We start from the raw sequence: 21,890 nt of genomic DNA, 5'->3' as shown, positions 1-21,890 counted from the left end.
AGAACGTATAAAAGTAATCATTAATTCGCCATTAATACGTCATTGGAATGCGGCTGCAATACACATTATAAGGTAACGCAGGTTAATACAATACTCAGTCCGGCAGTGGGTGGAGCTTTAAAGCGATATTGTATAGTATACAGATACAGCATAGCGATATTTGTAGGGCTGTATCTGTATAATAGAACACCCAATTGCAGGATAAAAAATTGAAATTTACCAGATAAAACATTTGTCAAAATTGTGAAGGAAAAATACCTGTTACTATTGAATAATTATTGTTTTTTTCTGTCGCGGCATCTTTGCTATCAATAAACATCTTTCCTATTTTAACGATTATTGTGGCCTGAAAATATTACAGATGAGGAAGTCGTTTCTTCAATTATAAAAAACACAAAAGATCTACACATAACTTGTGATTCATCTTTGAAAAAAAAACATCACATGAGTGAGGTAACAATATAGATGCTTCATGATACTAGTATTGATGTACATGAACAAATATATTTGTCAATTTCTGACTCTTAATAGTGATATTAAAGTCATGTGAAACAAGCGTCTTGTCATTTTAATGATATCGAAATTATTTAATCAATGCATACATTTATACTTAATTTAGTCCTCTGTGAACGTTTTACTTTATATTTTTATGAATTTGTAATGTTTTATCGTCAAACATATTTTATTCATTGATTGTTGATTGCAAGCAACACGACGGGTGCCACATGTGGAGCAGGATCTGCTTACCCTTCCGGAGCACCTGATATCACCCCTAGTTTTTGGTGGGGTTCGTGTTGTTTATTCTTTAGTTTTCTATGTTGTGTCATGTGTACTATTGTTTTTCTGTTTGTCTTTTTCATTTTTAGCCATGGCGTTGTCAGTTTGTTTTAGATTTATGAGTTTGACTGTCCCTTTGGTATCTTTCGTCCCTCTTTTATCAAGTTCTGAGTCTATTGTTGAAGTTTACCGAGTTTATAAACAATCATCACAGAGTACATGAAGCTGGTGACAAGTGAGTGCATTGTAACCCATGATATTTATCGATTGTGTCTTTAATATATTTTATCCGTTCCCATTTGGCAATCATTTTCCCTGAACAGTGGTTAAATGATTTTTGTATTGAATTTGTTCTTTACAGTTATTACCGTTTCAAGTTTGTTTACAGTCTTTCAACACGTTCTTTCCCTATTTCATATGTGCTTTGCTTTGGTCGATCTTCTAACGTCAGATCTTGATCTTAAATTCTCTGTATACGGAAAACTTTTGGCGAGTTAGTGTACAAAAAGACAATAATTCAATCGCAAGGCATTTATGAAAATTTTTGATGGCATAAAGGATTTTCTCTTTTTTAAATTCACACACACTTGTTATCACACTTGTTATCGTAAACTTTAGGCATTTGTAACGGCGACCCTATGTTTTAGAACCGTATTATGTCCCTTTAAATGGACTGTTGTAAAATTAACATTTAATTACTATTGTTAATATGAATTATTGATAAAAATTGTTGTTTAACTAGTCAAAATATTTAGTTACATTATTGTGCTATAATTCATTGAATCTATTCTCAGATTTTGTTGAATTTGCAACTTATAATTTAAAAATAGAGTCTTTACATTTGAATAATATTTGTTAAATAATTGCTGATTTCACCGATTGTACTAGGGTTGTTTTCATAAGCCACTTTGGTTAATATGACAACCTCTTATTTTAGCTTATAAGTAAGAGCGTACCGGTCTTGCACAGGCTTTAGTCACTGTTTACATGAAAGGCCTAGCACAGAATTCAATGTCTAACTGGTCTGAAACAGACCTCAGTCACTGTCTACACGAAAGGTGTAATGCATTTCACTGCATCTAAAAACAATGTCGCTATTGTGTCTTGATTTATAATGCACCTAGACAAAGGTTAAAATGACAGATTGAGCTATGTCACTTTTATGTGAATTTTTACTTACTTTTCATATACATGTTTCGTGTTTTTATCTTTAAAAACTATGAAAACTTGCTGGTGTTAAGTTTTGCAAAGCCAAATATGAAGGATCAGAGACTCAGGATACCGACACCTACTCTTTATACGGTCTGTGGTAAATATGTAAAAGTTGACACAGAAAATACACCACGTAAAAACCCCTCCGGTTACAATACACATCCAAGTATATAAATCAAATCGACTCTTTTTTTTAAATTTGAAGTTTCATATTACTATTAGAGAATGTAATACTGCCTCCTCACCAAATTAAATTATACACCGATTACAACTAGGTATTGATTTGGCGAGGCCATAGTGACTTTTAAACAATTGTAATCATAATAATCGGATAAGATTGTGTTGTTTCCTTTGCATTTACTGATGGCACGTCGATTTAAAAAAAAAAAAAACATTATGGAATATAGGGAAAATAAGTTGAAATAATAAACGAATGATCTAATTTGGCACAAACAATACGGTATTAAAAAAGTGTCCTTGACCAGATAAACATTATATTCTGATAAAGTGGTGGTTCTCGATGAATTCCCCTTAGGTCAATAAATAAATCGGTCAAGTCGCTAAAGGTCAACGAAACAAAGGTATACAACAATAATCCTATACTCTCTTGAAGACATAAATTTTCATTTTCAGCTCCATGAACTTACTTAGACAGTAATTAAGTATTAAGTATTAATCGTTCACTATGTTTCAATTACAAACATTCGCTCTTGTCGCAACCGATCTTCGGTCTTTGCATAGGTTCCTTTGATTCCTGTATGATATTACTTGTCAATATTCATTTACCAGGACATTGTTGGAACAGGGAAGCAAAAACTTGTGTGTATGGCAATTAGGAATTGAACAGAAAAATATTATTTTTGGTGGTAAATGCTATTCAACTTTGTATGGCCTTTTATAAATTTCGAGCGTCGCTGATTAGTTTTCTCTTTAAACAAAACACAATTTTAAGCTGGTTTATATGATGAGTTTACTACAAAGATTGTTATGGAGATATTTGAATTGAGCAGTCAGGATTCTACTTCGTCAAAATTATCTCCCCATTACGCCAGTTCATTTTCACAATCGTAGAAATGGAAGCCATTGGATGAGGCTCTACCAATTTTGCTCTTGGAAACCGATAGATTTTACCACTACGATCCTTATATGTCATTTGTATTTTAAAAAGACCAATGCATCAACCAGCTAATGAACATCAGTTAATGATCTTGTCTGCATTGATTCAACTTAAAACTATTGTCTGATCGGTTGTCAGGTGGAATTTTCGAAAATTCATAAACATTTAAATAAACTCATCAACGCCAGACGCAAAATAAAACACTTCGTAATTGGGAAGAAAATTGTAATTTTGTTTGTTTATATTAACTTTTAAAATTTTTGTCATTATAGTAAACATTACAGTCAACATTTATCTAACAAAGAGCTTCGATTCTTTTGTTCTATTTCAACCGGGTTTCCGACTGTGAGTACTAGCATTATAGTAGCTTCTCAGACAATAGACCATTTTCGAGTTTGTCCTCCACAAGAAAAAACTCGTCAATTATTCGCGCCTTTATGACGTTATTTACCAGATAGAGGAGATTGCTTGTATCCCTGTACTGTTAACGTTCATCAAGCGTCTTGGTGATCGCCATTGTGCAGAATAAACTAGAAATAATGTTTGTTCTGTAGGTACTTAATCACAATTCCTTAATGACAGCCGTGAGGATTGTCAATTATGAGAATTTAATTTGCCGAATGATTAGAACAAATAGCATCATAGTTTTTCAACCACTTGCACAACATCGAAACGGAAGTGACGATGCCCTTAAACGCACGAATGATGTTCAATAAAACCAAGTTTTTAACGGAAATGCACCGAATTCGAAAGTTGTATATAATTATACAATACGTCATAATTTGTATACTAGTATTGAAAATCAATCATTTCCAAATGTAGACTTGACTCGTCAGTGCTATTCCAAGGGAACACCACATAGTGGTATAGTAGGGAAATAAGACATATCACGCTAGTTCTTTTATGCATTCTTGTAACGTTTTATATATACTTGTAGTCTTCAATGTTTTCCCTTTTATAGGTGCCCAATTGTTTATAAAATAATATTCAGCTATGAAATAGCTCAAATCATTTCTGTTCAGTGTAATTTCAGTGCAAGCCTGGTCGTATTCGTGTTGGTATTAATATACACTACATAATCGTTTTTGAGATGAGCGACATGAATGGGGTCACTGGTAACTACTGACCTTTGTCATGCAAGTTTGTCATTCCGATTGATAGGATTCTAATGGGCCTTGATCATAGCGAGAAAATCCCGCATCCGGAATAGAAATGAACGTCACACTAAACTTGGAAACACATGAATAATTCAAACTTATCAAAATATACCAGACTAAGAAAGGCCAGAGGCTCCTGACTTTGGACAGCGCATCAATGGCGCGGGGGTTTCACATGTTTTTTTTGAAATATCAACCCTCCCCATACCTCTAGCTAAATAAGAACAAACAAACACACAGCATGCTCATTTGTTTAATCATCAATACTTAACTAATGTGGCGTATTGAAGAAAATATCGATGTTAATTCAATTGAATAGAAGAAGAATAAGTTCAATTTATTTTTAAAGTGATTTTTATCGTGGAAAATTGTCTTGAAACTATTAAAACAAATGTCACAAATATGAACCTCTTAACTTGACGTTAAGACCGTCTCCGTACACGTTTACTGTGTCAAAGTTTCCTCTGTTTTCACGATAATTTCTTCTTGTATCTTCTTGTTTAATTCCCTAAAGAAGAAACAAATTCATTAAAAAATCTTGTTACAGACGCAAACAATGAACTATCAGTGCTATGGAATTAATGTCCCTCTTCTAACCGGAAAACATGCACCGTATGGCCGATTTTAAAAATATGACAGAATTCAATTGAGAAAACTAACGGCCTAATTCATAATAAAACAATTTATGAAAAACAAATAGGGCAGACATGAACGAACGACAACTACTGAACTAAATGCTCCTAACTTGGGACATGCATATAAAGAATGTAGCGGGGGTTAAACATGTTTATGAGCGCTCAACCCCCCCCCCCCCCCCCCCTATACAACTTACTTTCCAAAATTCTTCCCATCTTCTATGCTCTCTGGTAGATGTTGGTTTAGCGTCTCCGGAAGTAGTAACGTCATACCTGCTGCTACTAAACATGAACCTCCAAATATAACCAAAGGTATAGCAGTACCAGTGGTGCCACCTATGAGGCCAGCCTGAATAATGAAAAATTGACAAATTCAATGAATAAAGATTGTTGCATCGGCTTTGTGATATCGGTCAGGTCAGCATCCAGAGACTTCTTGGTCCACATAAGCTGCCAATGGCAGTCTCGTCACAACCGTGGGTTGATAACCGGGTCGATATTGAATTAATATTTAATCGTAGTCCTGTGACATGCGATTGATATACGATAGTAAAACGGGTGATAACACAATATCAACCCGACCATGTTGTATCAATCTGAACTTATATAAAATAAACAGCCTTGGGACGTTCGTAAATTTTGGTTGGCGTGTCTAAAGCTATTGATACATTGTATTTACATTGCATAATTGTACAGATTTTATTGGACGACGTTATGGTCTCAACAGATAGTTTTAAAAGTTTATGCTTACAAAAAGAAAAGAAACACCAGTGAAATTTCAATATAATTTGCATTCCCATGGTAATCTGATTATGCGGAAAAATATGTTATTGGTGGATAATACATGCAAGTATAATGAGAATATATGTATAAAGTACATACTGTATCAGCTATGAAAGGTGAGATCATTCCTCCAACACGTGCCCAACACGAGCTTAATCCCATTCCTGTATTACGTATGGCAGTGGGAAAAACTTCAGCGGAAATGACGTATATAGTTGCAAACGCTGCAGTTGAAAATAATTTTCCTACTAAAGCTAATGCTGTTGTTAAATATTGCAGTTCTGAAATAAAAAGATTGTTCATAATTTGAATTGTTCGTAATGTTCTACAAAAGTTGCATTTTATACACACATGAGTTTATAATATCAACGATTATGTTCAATTGTACTGCACAAGATGCTCATTTTGAAAATTAGTGTATCCTTAGTAATGCTCGAAGTCAAAATATTTGTAAATCATAAGCCTAGTTTAAAAAGGTACGAGAAGTAAAAGCCAAACACAGACAATAAACCATAAATACGACGAAGTAACTGAATTAATTCAGAATGACATAACACATTTTCTAACAGCAAATTTCAATTAGAAATACATGTATACGTAATACCATGGCCGAACTAAAGTACTGGGTACTTAACTGTATGAAAACATTGTTTAAATATTAAATCTTCTAAACTTGTAGAATGAATAGTAAGTAACCTTTCTAACTGCGACTTTTTATTCTTTATTGAAAGATGGTAGAGAGCAAAGGAGTATTTAAATTCATAAGTTGCAAACAAACAGATAACAAATACAAATACAAACTTTATTAATCAAACTCAGACGCAGTAACTGCGCTACAGGAGCATCATATATATATAGTATATTATAATTACAGGTGACAGAATGAGTATAGAAATTATCTTACATGTATATATTAAACTATATGATTTCAAGTCATTTGAACTTATACAAATGTATAACATATACAAAGTAAATATAGGTAGTAGCATTATCGTATATATATTATAATTATTAACACATATTCAAAGGTAATACACAAGTTCATGCTTCAACTATGTTTTGGGTGTACTCGATTCGGTTACAGTACGTCACGCCACCACGTGTAAATAGACTAGTAGTAAGAACGACGAAACTATAAACAACAAAATATCAAAACTAAAACAAACACTCAGATAGTCCTCCTTTGCTCATTAGTGATGAATATGTCTTGTTTCACATTGGTCAGCCATCGTGGTGTCCTTGTTAGAACAAGTTCGGTTCTATGTTTAATTCGGGGATGACACATTGGTCAACACGAAGAAGGGAAGGTGCTTTTTTTAGCGGAGAAAAAAATATTTACCGTATACATTTTTGAGTATACAAGTATCAAACCAGTCAGCCTTAATAAGAGCTTACAATAAATGTTTAAATAAACTATACCGTTCTTCACGTAGATTTGATACTGTAATGTATTCCATAATATGTATTTTTCTAAATTAATTGATTGGAAAATTTAAAAACAAATAATAAAAAAACAAACACTTTTCATTTTAACCCTTGTCATGATGGAAACCAAATATAAGAAGAGACAACACCAATAAGTTGATGTTTCCATGCAGGAGAAGCTGTACTTATTCCAACACCGCATCCATTTCTATCAGACGTTATGCACGTTTAAAAGAATCAAGAATTTAAAATTGATACTATAAGCCCGACTATAAGTCGGAAGACCATTAGTTAAAAAAACAAAATAGGATAGAAATATTGATAGGTAATGGAGCTCCTTTTCGAGATATTGATTTTTAAAATATGACGGGGAAAAAAGCTGACTCAGACTTTGACCTTTTATTTGCATTGGTATTGTTTGGGTCTTAAATCAAACGTAAAGAAATCAACATCTGCCTAAATTTTGGCAAATGACCTTTATGAGCTATTTAGTGTATGTGATCAGATAAATGGGTGTTATGGGGAAAAATATTTTACCTTCAAGTTGTTTTGAATGGAAAAAACATGGAGTTCGAACATGTGACACAAATTCCAAAACCTCACCTACATACATTGTACATCATTAAAATGACTTTGAACAGAAGCATTTCTAGTCTTACCTTTCCCGCCATAATTAACTGTGAATATTGTACTGAGGCAGGAAAACCCTCCTACAGTCATATAGATAATGTAACTCTTTTTTCTTCCAATTCTGTCTATCATGAAAATAGGCAAAGCACTCCCTGGGAATTCCATAAAAGTGGCCAACAGAAAATTAATGTAGTAGTTTCCGTACAATATTCCAGTATTGAGCGACAAACCAAAAAATACCATACTGACTACCATCCTTCAAAGAAAAGTAAGTATTTCTCGTTTTTCGTTTTTACATAGATTATACCGTTGCTTTTCCCCTTTGAAGGGTTTTACTCTCGTACTTTTTTGGGGCCCTTTGTAGCTTGCTGTTCGGTGTGAACCAAGGCTCCGTGTTGAAGTCCATACCTTGACCTATAATGGTTTATTTTCATATATTATTACTTGGATCGAGAGTTGTCTCATTGGCACTAATACCACATCTTCCTGGACATTTGCGTACATAATTTCGTATATTTAATTGCTTAAAATCTGTTTATCACACATGATGAACACGAAATAGGACTTTTGAAATAAAAAAGATTAAGGTTGTTTAAAAGTGTATATCATTTCAACTCGATTGCTTTTCTCACTTTCGCCGTACCGACTCAAGCGAGAAAAATCAATCACGTTGTAATTAGATGATCAACGATAATCTATAAATACATGTATTTAAAAAATCAAATTTTAACGAAAATGAAAAATAAAATATCCTACCAATTATAAAATATCACAACAGTACGACAACCCAAAGTTCTATTTGAAAACAGGAGCCATGGTTTTCCCGCTTCTTTTTTTTCTAATGGTATTTCTTCCATATGTTTTTCTATAAATTCTGTCCCGTTAATGAAAGCAGCGTGCTGAAGAAGAGCTGCTGCTTCCTTTTTTCTACCTTTTCCACACAACCATCTTGGAGACTCGGGTATAAACCTATCAAAGATAAATACTGCCAGTTTTATATTATCACACATTATCTAAATCCTTAGACAAAGTCGACTAATGGCATTGTTGAAGGCTGTACAGTGACCTACAGTTGTGTATTTCCGTGTCTTTTTGGTCTCTTGTGGAGAGTTGTCTCATTGGCAATCATACCACATCTTCATTTTTTTATATGTTGTAGTTTATTGTTTTTTAGTTTATTCTTTGGAAGTGGTTTTTTCCTAACTGTCCCAGGTTAGGGGCGTGTTGGGAGCCCGCTTACATCCTTAACTATATGCAAGCCATAATTCTGTATTCGCCTTTCCCGAAATGTTTCCTATCTATTTTTCTGTTGTTGATCCTTGACACATTCCCCATTTCCATTCTCAATTTATTAGTTCTCTATTTGAAAAACAAAACATACCAACACAAAGCGAGAAAGACACCAACAGGGGCCGCAAATGCAATAATGATCAAGTTCCATCGTCTAACGTAGTACGAAACCAGAATAAATATCAGAGTTCCTACTGTTCCAAGAAAGCCCATCATTAGTCCAGCAAACGTTCTTTTAGAAGGTCCAACCCATTTCATAGCTGTTCAAGAAAAAATTTTCAGTGTTATAATTTTAAAATTGTCACAATTTTTGATATATGTATATATGTGCGTGGATCTCTCTGTTATTTCTATCACCTCCCAAGAGATGCGAAGGTACAGTGGAATCCGTGTACACTCATTATCGGGATTAATTGAGATGGATCACTAACGTATTTACAACAATATTAACAAAGGCAATCCCCGCCCAAAAACTCTTAAAAATTAATGGTACGTTTGTGTCAAGCATTTTTTTTAATATATCCCGAGAGAGTAAGGAACTTCCTTTACACGAACTACTAAAGTGCAAAGTATAACCGATTTAAAGAGTTTAAGAGTTATCTCCCTGAATCAAGATTTATCATCTTAATGAGTCTGGATGGGGCATAGAAGAAAGTTAAACTAATATACAGAAAAACATATAAAAAATATAGAATACAGACTAATTGGCTGCTAAAATACAAATAAAGGTCAAACTAAATAAGAATAGAAAGTCTTTAAAATTACAGAAATGAACGACCCACATTGCTGGTGGAGTTTTTATTCCGCGAGGGTATCGCCAACCCAGTAGTCAGCACTTCTGGGTTGACTTGCGTTATCATTGATATGTTCATAATTATAAATTAAGGTAGATCACAAGTATATATTTTTTGAGACAGAATTTTTTCATAATTTGCCAAAATGAAGATTTTATTATGCTCTTTTCAAAAATTTAATAAAAAGTATGGGTCACCGTGATATTTTTCAAGCTATGGGTCGTTGAAAATTGCCAAAATTTGGTTAGTTTGTTCATGAAAAAACACATTAGTGTGCATAAAAAAAATTCTATGAAATAGAATTTTGAAATAAATTGTGAGAAGAAAGGTTTCATAATATGTTTTAAGAAAATAAAAAGAAAACATGGTGTCACCGAACTTGTTTTCTTGCTACAAGTAAAAATAAAAAATTTCCCTATTAGCCCAGTATAAATTTTGTACTAAAAGAGTTATTTCCCCTTAAATGGCTCATTTGAAAAAAATAATTTTTATACCAAAAAAATTGATATTTGTTAAAATATTTTGAATAATACGATTAATTAACAATTTGTCTTCAAATAGAAAAAAACAGTCTAACCATTGAATTGCAAATCTGTCTCCAAATTTGCAGATTTAGGCAAATAATTAGACTGATTTTGTACTGCGATTGTGCAATCCAAGATGGCGGTATACCATGAATCTACCTTAAGTGTTAACCAAACTTTGAATTTTTGAAACACTAATGATTTTCTACCTCAGGAATAGATTACCTTAGCTGTATTTAGCAAAACATTTAGGAATATTTGGTCATCAATACTCTTCAACTTCGTACTCTATTTGGCTTTTTAACATTTTTTTATTCGAGCGTCACTGATGAGTCTTTTGTAGACGAAACTGGCGTGAATACAAAATATTAATCCTGGTATCTATGATGAGTTTATTATCAGATCCTCCTTTATTTTTGATAGACTTACCGAGGACATAAACTGTGATAAAGACTCCAACAGTTGACATACCATTACAAAAGCGTAGAATAACGAACATCAGGTAGTTAATCGACCAGGCTAGAGACATTCCGGATGAAAACATAAGTAACACAGACACCAATACAGTTTTCTTCCTGCCTAAACTGACAAAAACATGCAAAATTTGGAAAGACAGATACAATGTATAGGGAAAGATTAAATATGATAACAAAGATTTAACAAAATGAATGAAGAAAAGCAATATTTTCTTTTCACCATTTTTCATCTTTTCATTAAAACGCAATAATAATAATGTATTTTTTTTTATATCTTGGCAAGCTTTACATTGCTTTTTTTTTCTAATTTCAAAATGTTTTTTAATTTATACGGCGATGGTGTCGTATCGCTGGTTTTGTTTTAGAGCATTTTACTTGTAGATTTCCAGGACGGACTCTAGCCTGCTTGCAGCTTTACTAATGGTGCAGACTGGTTTGTTGTTAAAACTTAGTATTGATCTTTATATATTTAATCTGATGTGTTGTGTTGTTAGGTTGCTGTTACGGTCACGGTTACATATTACCTGAATTTCGTTCTAATGTGAAGAAGCCATAAAGGAGCAGGTTCGATAAGATCCTAAAATGGCCTTCTATTTTACCTCAAATTTCAAATTAGGATTTATTGACCAATATCACAAGGAATCATAGCTAATATATTGACTAGATAGGAAATAAGCTTATTTGTTGAAAAATTACGTTCCTGCGTTCTACTGATGACGTCACAGACAGTACTCATTCTGAGTATTGGATTTTTTAAGTTTCCATTTTTTGACTGAACAAAGGTTGACCTTATGAGGCCTGTCTAAAATATTAGAGCTTTTAAACCTTTTGGTTATGAGTGTTACTGATGAAGGATGTCATGTGTGTAGAAACTAATCTACATGTGTTTATTAGCGTTGTTGGCTCCGAATGTCGCGCCATAGTTTTCATGTAAATTTTATCATGTATTTTGTATGTAGTGAATAAACTCATCAAAGATACCAGGACTAAATTTTGTATATACGCCAGACGCGCGTTTCGTCTACAAAAGACTCATCAGTGACGCTTGAATCCAAAACAGTTTAAAAGGGCCAAATAAAGTACGAAGTTGAAGAGCATTGAGGACCAAAATTCCTAAAAGTTTTGCCAAATACATTCAAAATTTTGTAAACAGTTAATTTATAAATATAACCATATCAATGATGAAATGGTTCACATTGTTGTTGATTTAAATATCTGTTCAAAAACTTAATGTTTACGGTTGACTTACGCATCAGAAATAACTCCAAACACTATAGATCCTAACAGGATTCCAGCAAAGAAAATAGTTTTTGACAAGGAAACTTTGTATTTGTTTTCACATACTAAATTTTCCTTAAATAGAAATATTACAAGGTGTCAGAAGTAAAACTTATTATTTATAGATATAAGAAGATGTGGTATAAGTGCCAATGAGACATATATCCATCTAAAGTCAGATTTTATAACAGTAAACCATTATAGGCCAAAGAACGGCATAAACATAGAGCCTTGACTTACACCAAACAGCAAGCCAAAAAGGGTGCCATAACAGACTAAGCATAAGTGTGAAACCATTCAAACAGGCAAACCACCGGCCCGTCTTATCTATCAATTTTGTTATATTGACATATTAGATGGTTAGTCGTAGTATTTCTAGACACTAACAACAATTCATGTATTCTAAAAATTTAAATCAACACATAAGTCAGAGAGAACATAATAAGATGGGAGATGTAGTACGATTGCCATTGAGACAATTACATGTATACAACCAAAGTTGGAATGCTGATTGATTTCAATTTACATTGTTTAGTTTATAATTTTTGTACTACTTAAGTCGTCAATTTTTTTCATGAATTTTACTTATATATTTCTTCTTTTAATCTGACAATTAATTCGATTTTTGCAATTTTGAAAAATCTGTAGTTTATGGCATTTGAAAACAAACAACGATGTTGTCAGTTTTATTTTCCAACTTATGCTTTTTGATCGAACGCAAAATTATTTGTGAATGTTGAAGTAATTAAATTTATGATTATAAAATCATTTTACATTCTAGCATAGATCACAATGCTCTCAATGAATTTCATTCACAAGGTCGAGATAAAAAAAAATGTCAAATATACATTACTTAAAACGAAATTCCCAACATAGAATAAAAAGAGAGACAGACTAATTCACAGACATTTTAGTAGATACAGAGCAATCAAAACGTGGTCTCCAAAATATATAACACAAACTTTCAATGACAGTTCCAACTGAATTAAACAAAACAAACAAACAAACAAAGGTGATCAATTAATATAACATACATAGTAAAATACCACACAGAGTAGACAAACAGATTAATCATTTTATTTGTCTCGAGTTAACCGCACAATAGGTATATCAGCATGTCAAAAGTCATACATTTAACTGTATATTTGTCAGAATTATGCTTGATAACATGCTTAAGGTGGTGCCTACATTTGTAACACTACTGGGAGATAACTCTGTAAAAATCAGATAAACGTTTTAATCACATAGCATTGTTAAGAAAATATTAAGCTTCTCAATAATCAAAATGAGGGTTTGTTAAATTGCTATATAACCAATGATTTTTTTCTGATAAAATGGTTCATTCAAATTTTTAAGGATAAAAGTAAATATTTTGTCAAAATTTAATGAAAATTAAACGAGCCAAATTAATATTAGTCAACGTATTGGGTACACTTTAAAAAGGATTACCGGTCACATAAATTCTTACTTTCATTACGAATGTGTCATCAAAGACTAGTTTACTGTACACCCATGATCTACATGTCGATATGGTAGCATTGATTGGATGACTACAGTTATCGTAAACTGTATTTGATTGGTTAACTTTGTACACGTGACACTGGTCATACACCTGGTTGTCATTTGTTGATGGTGGAATAAATTCATCAACCAGTCGTTGATGTTCGGGTCCTTGAATTGCATATGTATCGTTTTCGTAACCAGGTATTCTACATCTAAAATAAATATAGAAATATGTTTGATAAATATCTAAAAATGTTAGACAATACATAATCACTAGTCAATCTCTTTACCTTCTGCTGTTCTTTTACGATGGGCGCTTAGCATTCTTATGTAATGTTGATTGAGAATGGCTGAAAAATAAGTACCAAACACCTTGACTTAAATTAATTTGGCTCGTTCAATTTTCATAAAATGTTATCAAAATATTGACCTTCACCTTTTGAAAAAATATAGAAATTTCACAACACTTGAACTACACTTCCTCGGAAGAATTTCATTGGATAGTTAGCATTGTTTTCAAACATTATTTTGACCATTGAAAAACTTAAATATTTTCTTAACAATAGAACTTAAAGGTAGTATCTAACACCTTGACTAAAATTTATTTGGCTCGTTTAATTTTCATAAAATTTTGACAAAATATTTACTCTGACCCTTCGACAAAAATATAAAATTTCAAAAAAAAAAAAACCAACCAATTTATCAGAAAAATTTCTCTGGTTATATAGAAGTTTGATAAACACTAATTTTGATCTTTGAGAAGCTTAATATTCCCTTAACAACACAACGTAATTAAAACGTTTAACTGATTTTACAGAGTTGTCTACCTCTAGGTACCACCTTAAACGTTCAGCTGCTTTTTATAAAGTTATCTCCCTGTAATGTTATGTACCAACTCAATATGTGTGAAAATAGTTACGCAGTACTTCGATTTATAAATCTGTCTTTACAATGCCAAAATAGCTCAGAAAAAAAAGAGTTGTAAAATACTTCAATCAAAATGCATAAAAGCAAAGTTCTTAACACGGCGGCTGTAAAAAGTACAATCACAATAAATTGTCCGTTTTCTCAAGGAGTAAGTTTCTCTCATATATAAACTCCTTGGTTTGCTCTTTTTGAGATATACAAGTCCTTTGTTGTTGGAAAATCATATTATCGAGAAAATTAACATTAAAGTATGTATCGAAGCACGACATGTGGTTTATACATAGAGACATACTATTAAGGTCTGCTTTTAATTTATATATTTAAGATAAATATTTGTTTAACGAGATTACAACATTGTTAAATAGTGTTATATCTAAAATATTGTCAAGAATGAGCATACATTAAATATGATTTGTGGAAATAATCTAATTAATTATTATTGTTAAGTTTTCAGTGGGACAACATCTTCTTAGTATATACTTTGAATCAAGTCTAAAGCTATATTTTACCTATGATCAGGAACTCCACTTACAAATACAGAAAGCGTTATAAATGGTCCTGTAAGAGTCCAGCCAATCAGTAGGGGTATATAATTCCTCTTCTGGTACGGTCCAAATGCTCCAATTTGTGTTAAAATGTCGTCAAACTTCATATCAACTTTTCATGTTTAATAATAAACAGACTTTATCCTAATCACATGTGTTACATTGACCTAATACTAAAATGTCAATTTTATTTTAATGATAAACAATTACAATTTATACATAAATAGGATATATATATATACATGTATATGATGATACATAATTTGATCAAACTTAAATTTACGCAGTCAGTACACAATTATTGTACGCATAATTTGTTTTTCTTTCTTTTTTCTCAATCTCTTATCTTAATTTTTAAATTTCATGTCATTTGCTTTGTTATTGCACTACGATATAAATGCTGACAACTTCCACTGAAGATGATGACGATAAATGGCTGCTTAAGTTCCGCTGCAAATTAATATGCATAAATAAGGCCGTTAGTTTTCTCGTTTGAATTGTTTTACATTGTCATTTCGGGCCTTTAATAGCTGACTATGCGGTATGGGCTTTGCTCATTGTTGAAGCCCGTACAATGACATATTGTTGTTAATTTCTGTGCCATTTTGGTCTTTGTGGAAAGTTGTCTCATTGACATTCATACCACATCTTTTATATTCAGAACGAGAACATGTTGACGTAATTTGATTATAAACCCTGCTTTGTAAAAGACTCGTTTAGCCGGTTTATTTGACGTGCTTGTTCACAAGGTAACAGTTCGCCAGAAGTCATGTCACATTACCTGGGCACATTATTCTGACTCCGAAACAACCAGTCTTACTTCCTAATGCAGCGTGGTAAGCAGAGAAGCAGCAAATATAAATTTTGAAGTCCTTTTTTACCCTGTCGTCTATCGAACGCACGACCACCCGGACTCTTTTATGCGAACAAGCGACCCCAAGCCAACATATGCCGTTTGCACACTAAGTAGTTCTCATATTATAACAAACAAAACCATTCCGTGACTCCGAGACCGCTCATTATCTATACTTGTATATAATTTCCAATGAAAGAGAAGATAAACATGGTATAGGTATAGTGTCCGGTTAGGATCGTGTTTTTTCGAGTGATTATGATAAAAAATGTGACCAGCCACGACATATCCAGGCTTATGGAGGTAGAACGTCATTGTGAGAAAAACGCCGTTAACTATATGTGACTAGCCACTTCCAGGCTTAGGAGGGTACATTGTCTAAAATTTGCTTTTTGTATATTTATCTAGAATATTCCGAAACAAAACTCTCTGTCATGTTGTTATGACATATTTGTTGTAATAGCAATGAAACGAGTCATTTCGAATATCAGTATGAAAATGAGACTGTTCTATGACTGCTTTTATTTATTGAATGCACTAATTTATAGAATACAAAATCATTGTATGTATTGGCTCTTAGTAATGTTCAATAGCGTATTTGAATAAAATTTCAAAGACTTAAATTTACTACAATACAAACAATTCTTAGCTATATTTTAGAACCTGTAATTTAAACATGTTGAAATGAAGTTAGTTTAAAATTTGTCAAAGTAAGCTTAAAGAATTCCTTTTTTTTAAATTCGTCTTTTAATTAAGATTTATCATAAATGTCTCTATACTTAGTATGCGACGCGTAACAGTTTAAAAGTAGGTGTTCTCTTATATCTGTCACCGGGGAAACTTGGTGACTTGTTAGGATGTGTAACAAGAGCCTGACTGAATGGCCTCTTGTTACTGAAACTGTGTGATGCACCTGATCACACAACGAACGATTGCTGTGAATAGCAATGAGAACTATGAACTCTGAATACTGGTGAAACCTAACTTTTGAGACTCTGGAACTAGCGATGAATAAACCAATAATTCAGTATGGAATACTAATACTTTTATTACAGATGGACTGTGTTCAGTGTAAAGTCCTGAGTCCAAATCTTGCTTATTAAAATTATAAACAAGTATTTATACACAATTGAATAAACAAGTATAGACATAACAAATAACAATTAATTTGAGTGATATTGTTCACGGACAAAGATTAAACTATTTTTAGAACTTGAAGAATAAATATTAAATGATAATCTGATTAAGACAATTAAGAACATACATTGTGAATAAGGCAAAATGTCACTAATTAGCTAACAGATTGAAACATGTCACTCAATGTCCAAACTAAGAATTAAATTGCATAACAAAGCATGTTTAATTTAAGTCCTGGATATGAAATGTAAATAGAAACGAAATTATAAAATAAAATAAATTATATAACACAGAGAATTAAAGTCTGAAATATCAAAATTGAGAATTTTATATTAAAGTCCAAAATAATAAACGAAGCTGCTTTTTCCCTGGTCACATATGCATTTTATACGGTGCATTTTGGAGCAGGATCTGCTTACTCTTCTGGAGCACCTGAGATCACCCCTAGTTTTTTGGTGGAGTTCGTGTTGTTTATTCTTTAGTTTTCTATGTTGTGTCGTGTGTGCTGTTTTTTGTTTGTCTTTTTCATTTTTAGCCATGGCGTTGTCTCAGTTTGTTTTAGATTTATGAGTTTGACTGTCCCTTTGGTATCTTTCGTATACAATATATACAAGATGTGTTATAATGTAAGATAAAAAATATATTATCAATTCGATATTATTTTTATTAAAAAAAAAGTTGAATTTAGCCTTACAAATGAATGCTTTTATTCCAAAAATCAGAATAAAGCCAATTTTATACACTTTCCAATGCAAATGTCGATGGAAATGCATTAATAGAATCCTTATATCACTAGATATACAGGCACTTTACAAAAATTCTTGTTAGTGCATTGAAAACGACATTTTAAGACTAAATTCATTTCTATGTGTTCGGGTTTTTTTCGAGAGCAGACCGGGCTTTTTCGAGTGCGTCCGTGTTTTATCGAGTGATTATTCAAATTTTATATAGCTTAAAATGTTAAATGTCAGTGTATTTGCATTTAAAACAATAAAAAAGAGTTCAAATTATGCACTTTTTAAGGCACGAAACAAATGCATTCATCAGTTTGATGGTATACTACGATTAAATTTATAAACAAGTATCGTTCATTTGTAATCCCCAAGGGTGACTGGGGTATAGAAATATGGTCACTTGGTCTTCTCCCGACCGGCAGTAAAACGCTTGCTGAAGTGGGGCGTCCGTTTGGCTTGCGGGATGTATCAAGTTCGCAGTCGCGTCCGGTCAGAAGGGGACGTTAAATCCGATGCCTCGTGTAAAGACAGTACTTAAGAACCCTTGCAACAACTCTTTGAGGGGTCCGTAGGTGGCCTGTTGCAAGGCAAAATGTTTGTCCCTATCCAATGTACCCTCATTTTCCAGTGGCAGTCCAAATTTCCCCGACCATCATTCTAGATGGCCTCTATTAGAACAACCTACCTATTGTATTTATTGTGAACTTGTTCTCGTTCTGAATATGCATGAAATATTTGCCACTGGACGTTAAGCAACCAACAATCAATCAATCAATCAATCGTTCATTTGTATATATTGTTGTTGTTCACTTCTTATAAATTACATATAAAAAGAAGATGTGGTATGATTGCCAATGAGACAACTGTCCACAAGACACCAAAAAGACACAGACATTAGCAACTATATTCATTATAAATATATTCATGACGCCAATTATATAATGTAAGCATAGTCAATTTGGATTGAGACGTACGTACATATAATGTGTTTAGCTGACAAACTATTAATTTCATTGATAACTGCATGTCTATATAAAATTCTTTCTTTAAAATATTTCTCACTACATAGAATTTTTCTGATTCTTTTCTCCTGTTCAGTAGGTTTCTTACTGCGTTTTTGATAAACAGCTGCACCATACATGAGCGCATGCTACGTCCGTAGCGTTTTCAGGGAATAAAGTTCATTCTCTTATGGTTTTGGCTTATTATCTATATCTGAATAGACATTTCTCGTATCACACTGCACAGAGTGTGATACGAAAAAGTGATACGAAAATATGTGTGAATTTGATTTGCTTATCAAGAATGATAAGATGTTATTACGGAATCTCATTGGCTATTCGCCATGTCATTGATGACCTTAAAATCCGAAAAAAGAGGATACCTTAATAGATATAAACAATTCCCCGAAATTTCATGTAAATTGTTTCCAGCGTTTTGGGGTTATTTACCGACTTGCTGACGACGGACGGACAACGGTAGACATTTTTATAGACATCCGATAATTTCTAATTTAATACTGGAATGTTGTGGTAGAACGTTTTCCGAACAGAATTGAATTGAAAAGGGTTAATTTTGAACGCCGTAGTAATATGGCTTTGTGATTTTTTGATATGATATTGTTCTTCACTAGATTACAGTTATAAACTAGCAAAAGTCATTTTTTCAAGTCAGGAATATCTTTTTTTATCACAATTTTCTTTGAAAAAACCCGGACCATTCGTTAAAAAACCTGGACGATTTCACAGTTGCTCTCGTAAAAGCCCGGAGAATAATACATACTCATTATTTTGTTATATAAAAGGAAATTGTGCTACTTCGTTGATCAAACAATGTAAAGTAATAAAAATAAATTGGGTAGTCATAAAACTACTATATCTACGAATTAGCAGTTAATTGACATTATCAGATGTTTTTTTTTTTCACTCAAAAAAATCCCGAGCTACACTCGAAAAAACGGAACAAATCACTCGGAAAACCACGATCCTAGCTGGACACTATACCTACCGTGATAAATGTTACCTAAGTTAATGCTTACGATTATCGTAAAGATTGCAGTTCATTGTATATACGTATATAGTCTTACACATCTGATAGTTTATGTAAAATAATCAAACCTAAGCTTCAACGATTATTTAATTATATCTACAGTACGATTAAGATGTCCGTTAAAAATTGGAATACATGCGACTGTCGAGTAATACGGACGATTATTTTATTAAATATACATTTGTGTTGCTCAAACTTTTGTACAAACGCAACTAAACTACTGAACTTACAAAGCTACATGTATAATGGAGATATAGAATGTTCATCACATATACAGCAAGCCAACCACAAGAAAAGACATAAATACGGAAACAAACAAGTTGAAAGTAAAAAAAAAACAGAAAGTCCGAACTCCGGGGAAAAATCATATGGGAAGACCCTTATAAAATGACAAAAAGAAAAACTCAAATACATCAAACGAATATATAACAATCGTCATATTCCTGAATTGGTACTGGTATTTTTCTATGTAGGAAATGGTGGATTAAACCTGGTTTTATAGCTAGCTAAACCGTTCATCTAATTGATTGATTGCTGGTATTTTAACGCCACTTTTAAGCGCCACTTTTCAGCTATTTCGTAGCGGCCAGTTTTTATTAGTGGAGTGGCCGTAGTGACCAGAGAAAACCACCGGCAACATTCGATAGGGAAACTGACAAACCTAGTGAATAAAGATTGCAGACGAGTGCAACCACACGAGCGGGCTTCTACTCGCAACCTCAGTGTTGTATGGCTAGTGATTACATACATGTATGTAACTGCTTAGACCATTTGGTCACGGAGCCCCCCTCCCCCTCTCTCACAAGTTCTATGAAATATGTCAAGCTCCATAAAAGTAAAGTACATTAAACAAAAATGATTAAAGAGTTACCATTGAAAACTATTTCTCCAAAATAAGTAAAAACATTAAGAAATGACTTACGACACCAACTGACGAGGTTTTTTTTTTTTTAACTTGGCACAGATGCATACACATTTCGTGGGATTAAAACAGTTTTATGAGATCTCAAACTTTTCCCAATTTAATCTTGACCAGTAGATGAATAAAGCGTTCGTGAAATTACATACATAAAAATCAAGTACTAGAAAATCACTTAAATCTAGAATAACAGGCCAATAAGGTAACAAAGTTGAAAATACCAGGAAAATAGCAGATAAGTATTACATGTATAGGTAGAAAGGTTTTGAAATATTCTTTAAAGTAATAAAATGAAAATATGGTGTCAGCAAACTTGTTTTTTTTTGCTACAGAAAAAAAATACTACAAAATTTTCTATTTGAATTATCGCCCCTTTGAATGGCTTACATTATATATGTATGTGCCTGTCCCAAGTCAGGAGCCTGTAATTCAGTGGTTGTCGTTTGTTTATGTGTTACATATTTATTTTTAGATCATTTTCTTATATAGATAAGGCCGTTAGTTTTCTCGTTTGAATTGTTTTACATTGTCTTATCGGGGTCTTTAATAGCTGACTATGCGGTATGGGTTTTGCTCATTGTTGAAGGCCGTACGGTGACCTATAGTTGTTAATGTCTGTGTCATTTTGGTCTCTTGTGGACAGTTGTCTCATTGGCAATCATACCACATCTTATTTTTTATATTAATTAGACGACCATTTGATTTGAACAAACACAAGTATTTTTTATTTCATAAATCAATCTGCATAATAAAATAAATCGTTTAATTAGTCTGCGAAAATTGTAGATTTAGGCAAAGAACAAAATAATAGGGATAGTCAAAATCGGTACCTCCCATCCCCGGTCGTCGTCACATGGAGTACAGGAACTGCCATATGATCCTGAGAAATTTTTACCGATGTTTTGTGTAAACCATGATCGGTGCTGTCGCAACCAGTCACAGGTAGAGTCACCCGACCAGATTTACGTACCTTTGTGATTTTATAGCTTGTATAGTTAGATAGATTCATGTACGTTTTGTATGTAAAAATTATTCATTGACAATTATCTTAAAGGACAGTATGTTGAGAAACCCTAACAACAACTGTTTGAAGTTCTTAAGACGCCTGTTGCTTGACGTAACGTT

At 32.8% G+C, this 21,890-nt stretch overlaps 1 protein-coding gene across 1 annotated transcript; it reads right to left on the bottom strand.

The window, feature by feature from the left end:
* Positions 1–4,501: 4,501 nt before the first annotated feature.
* LOC143052266 (organic cation transporter protein-like) lies at positions 4,502–16,608 on the bottom strand. The gene is made up of 10 exons (XM_076225254.1): positions 15,038–16,608; positions 13,567–13,813; positions 12,070–12,173; positions 10,774–10,928; positions 9,118–9,286; positions 8,493–8,705; positions 7,766–7,992; positions 5,781–5,962; positions 5,096–5,247; positions 4,502–4,771 (listed from the first exon to the last, which is right to left on the bottom strand). Exons 1-10 carry the CDS (start codon positions 15,178–15,180, stop codon positions 4,708–4,710), a joined length of 1,656 nt encoding a protein of 551 aa, XP_076081369.1. The 5' UTR covers positions 15,181–16,608; the 3' UTR covers positions 4,502–4,707.
* Positions 16,609–21,890: the final 5,282 nt, after the last annotated feature.

This window comes from Mytilus galloprovincialis, chromosome 11, assembly GCF_965363235.1.
Source record: "Mytilus galloprovincialis chromosome 11, xbMytGall1.hap1.1, whole genome shotgun sequence".
Classification (NCBI taxonomy): domain Eukaryota; kingdom Metazoa; phylum Mollusca; class Bivalvia; order Mytilida; family Mytilidae; genus Mytilus; species Mytilus galloprovincialis.
This window is presented reverse-complemented; position numbering and strand designations above follow the sequence as displayed.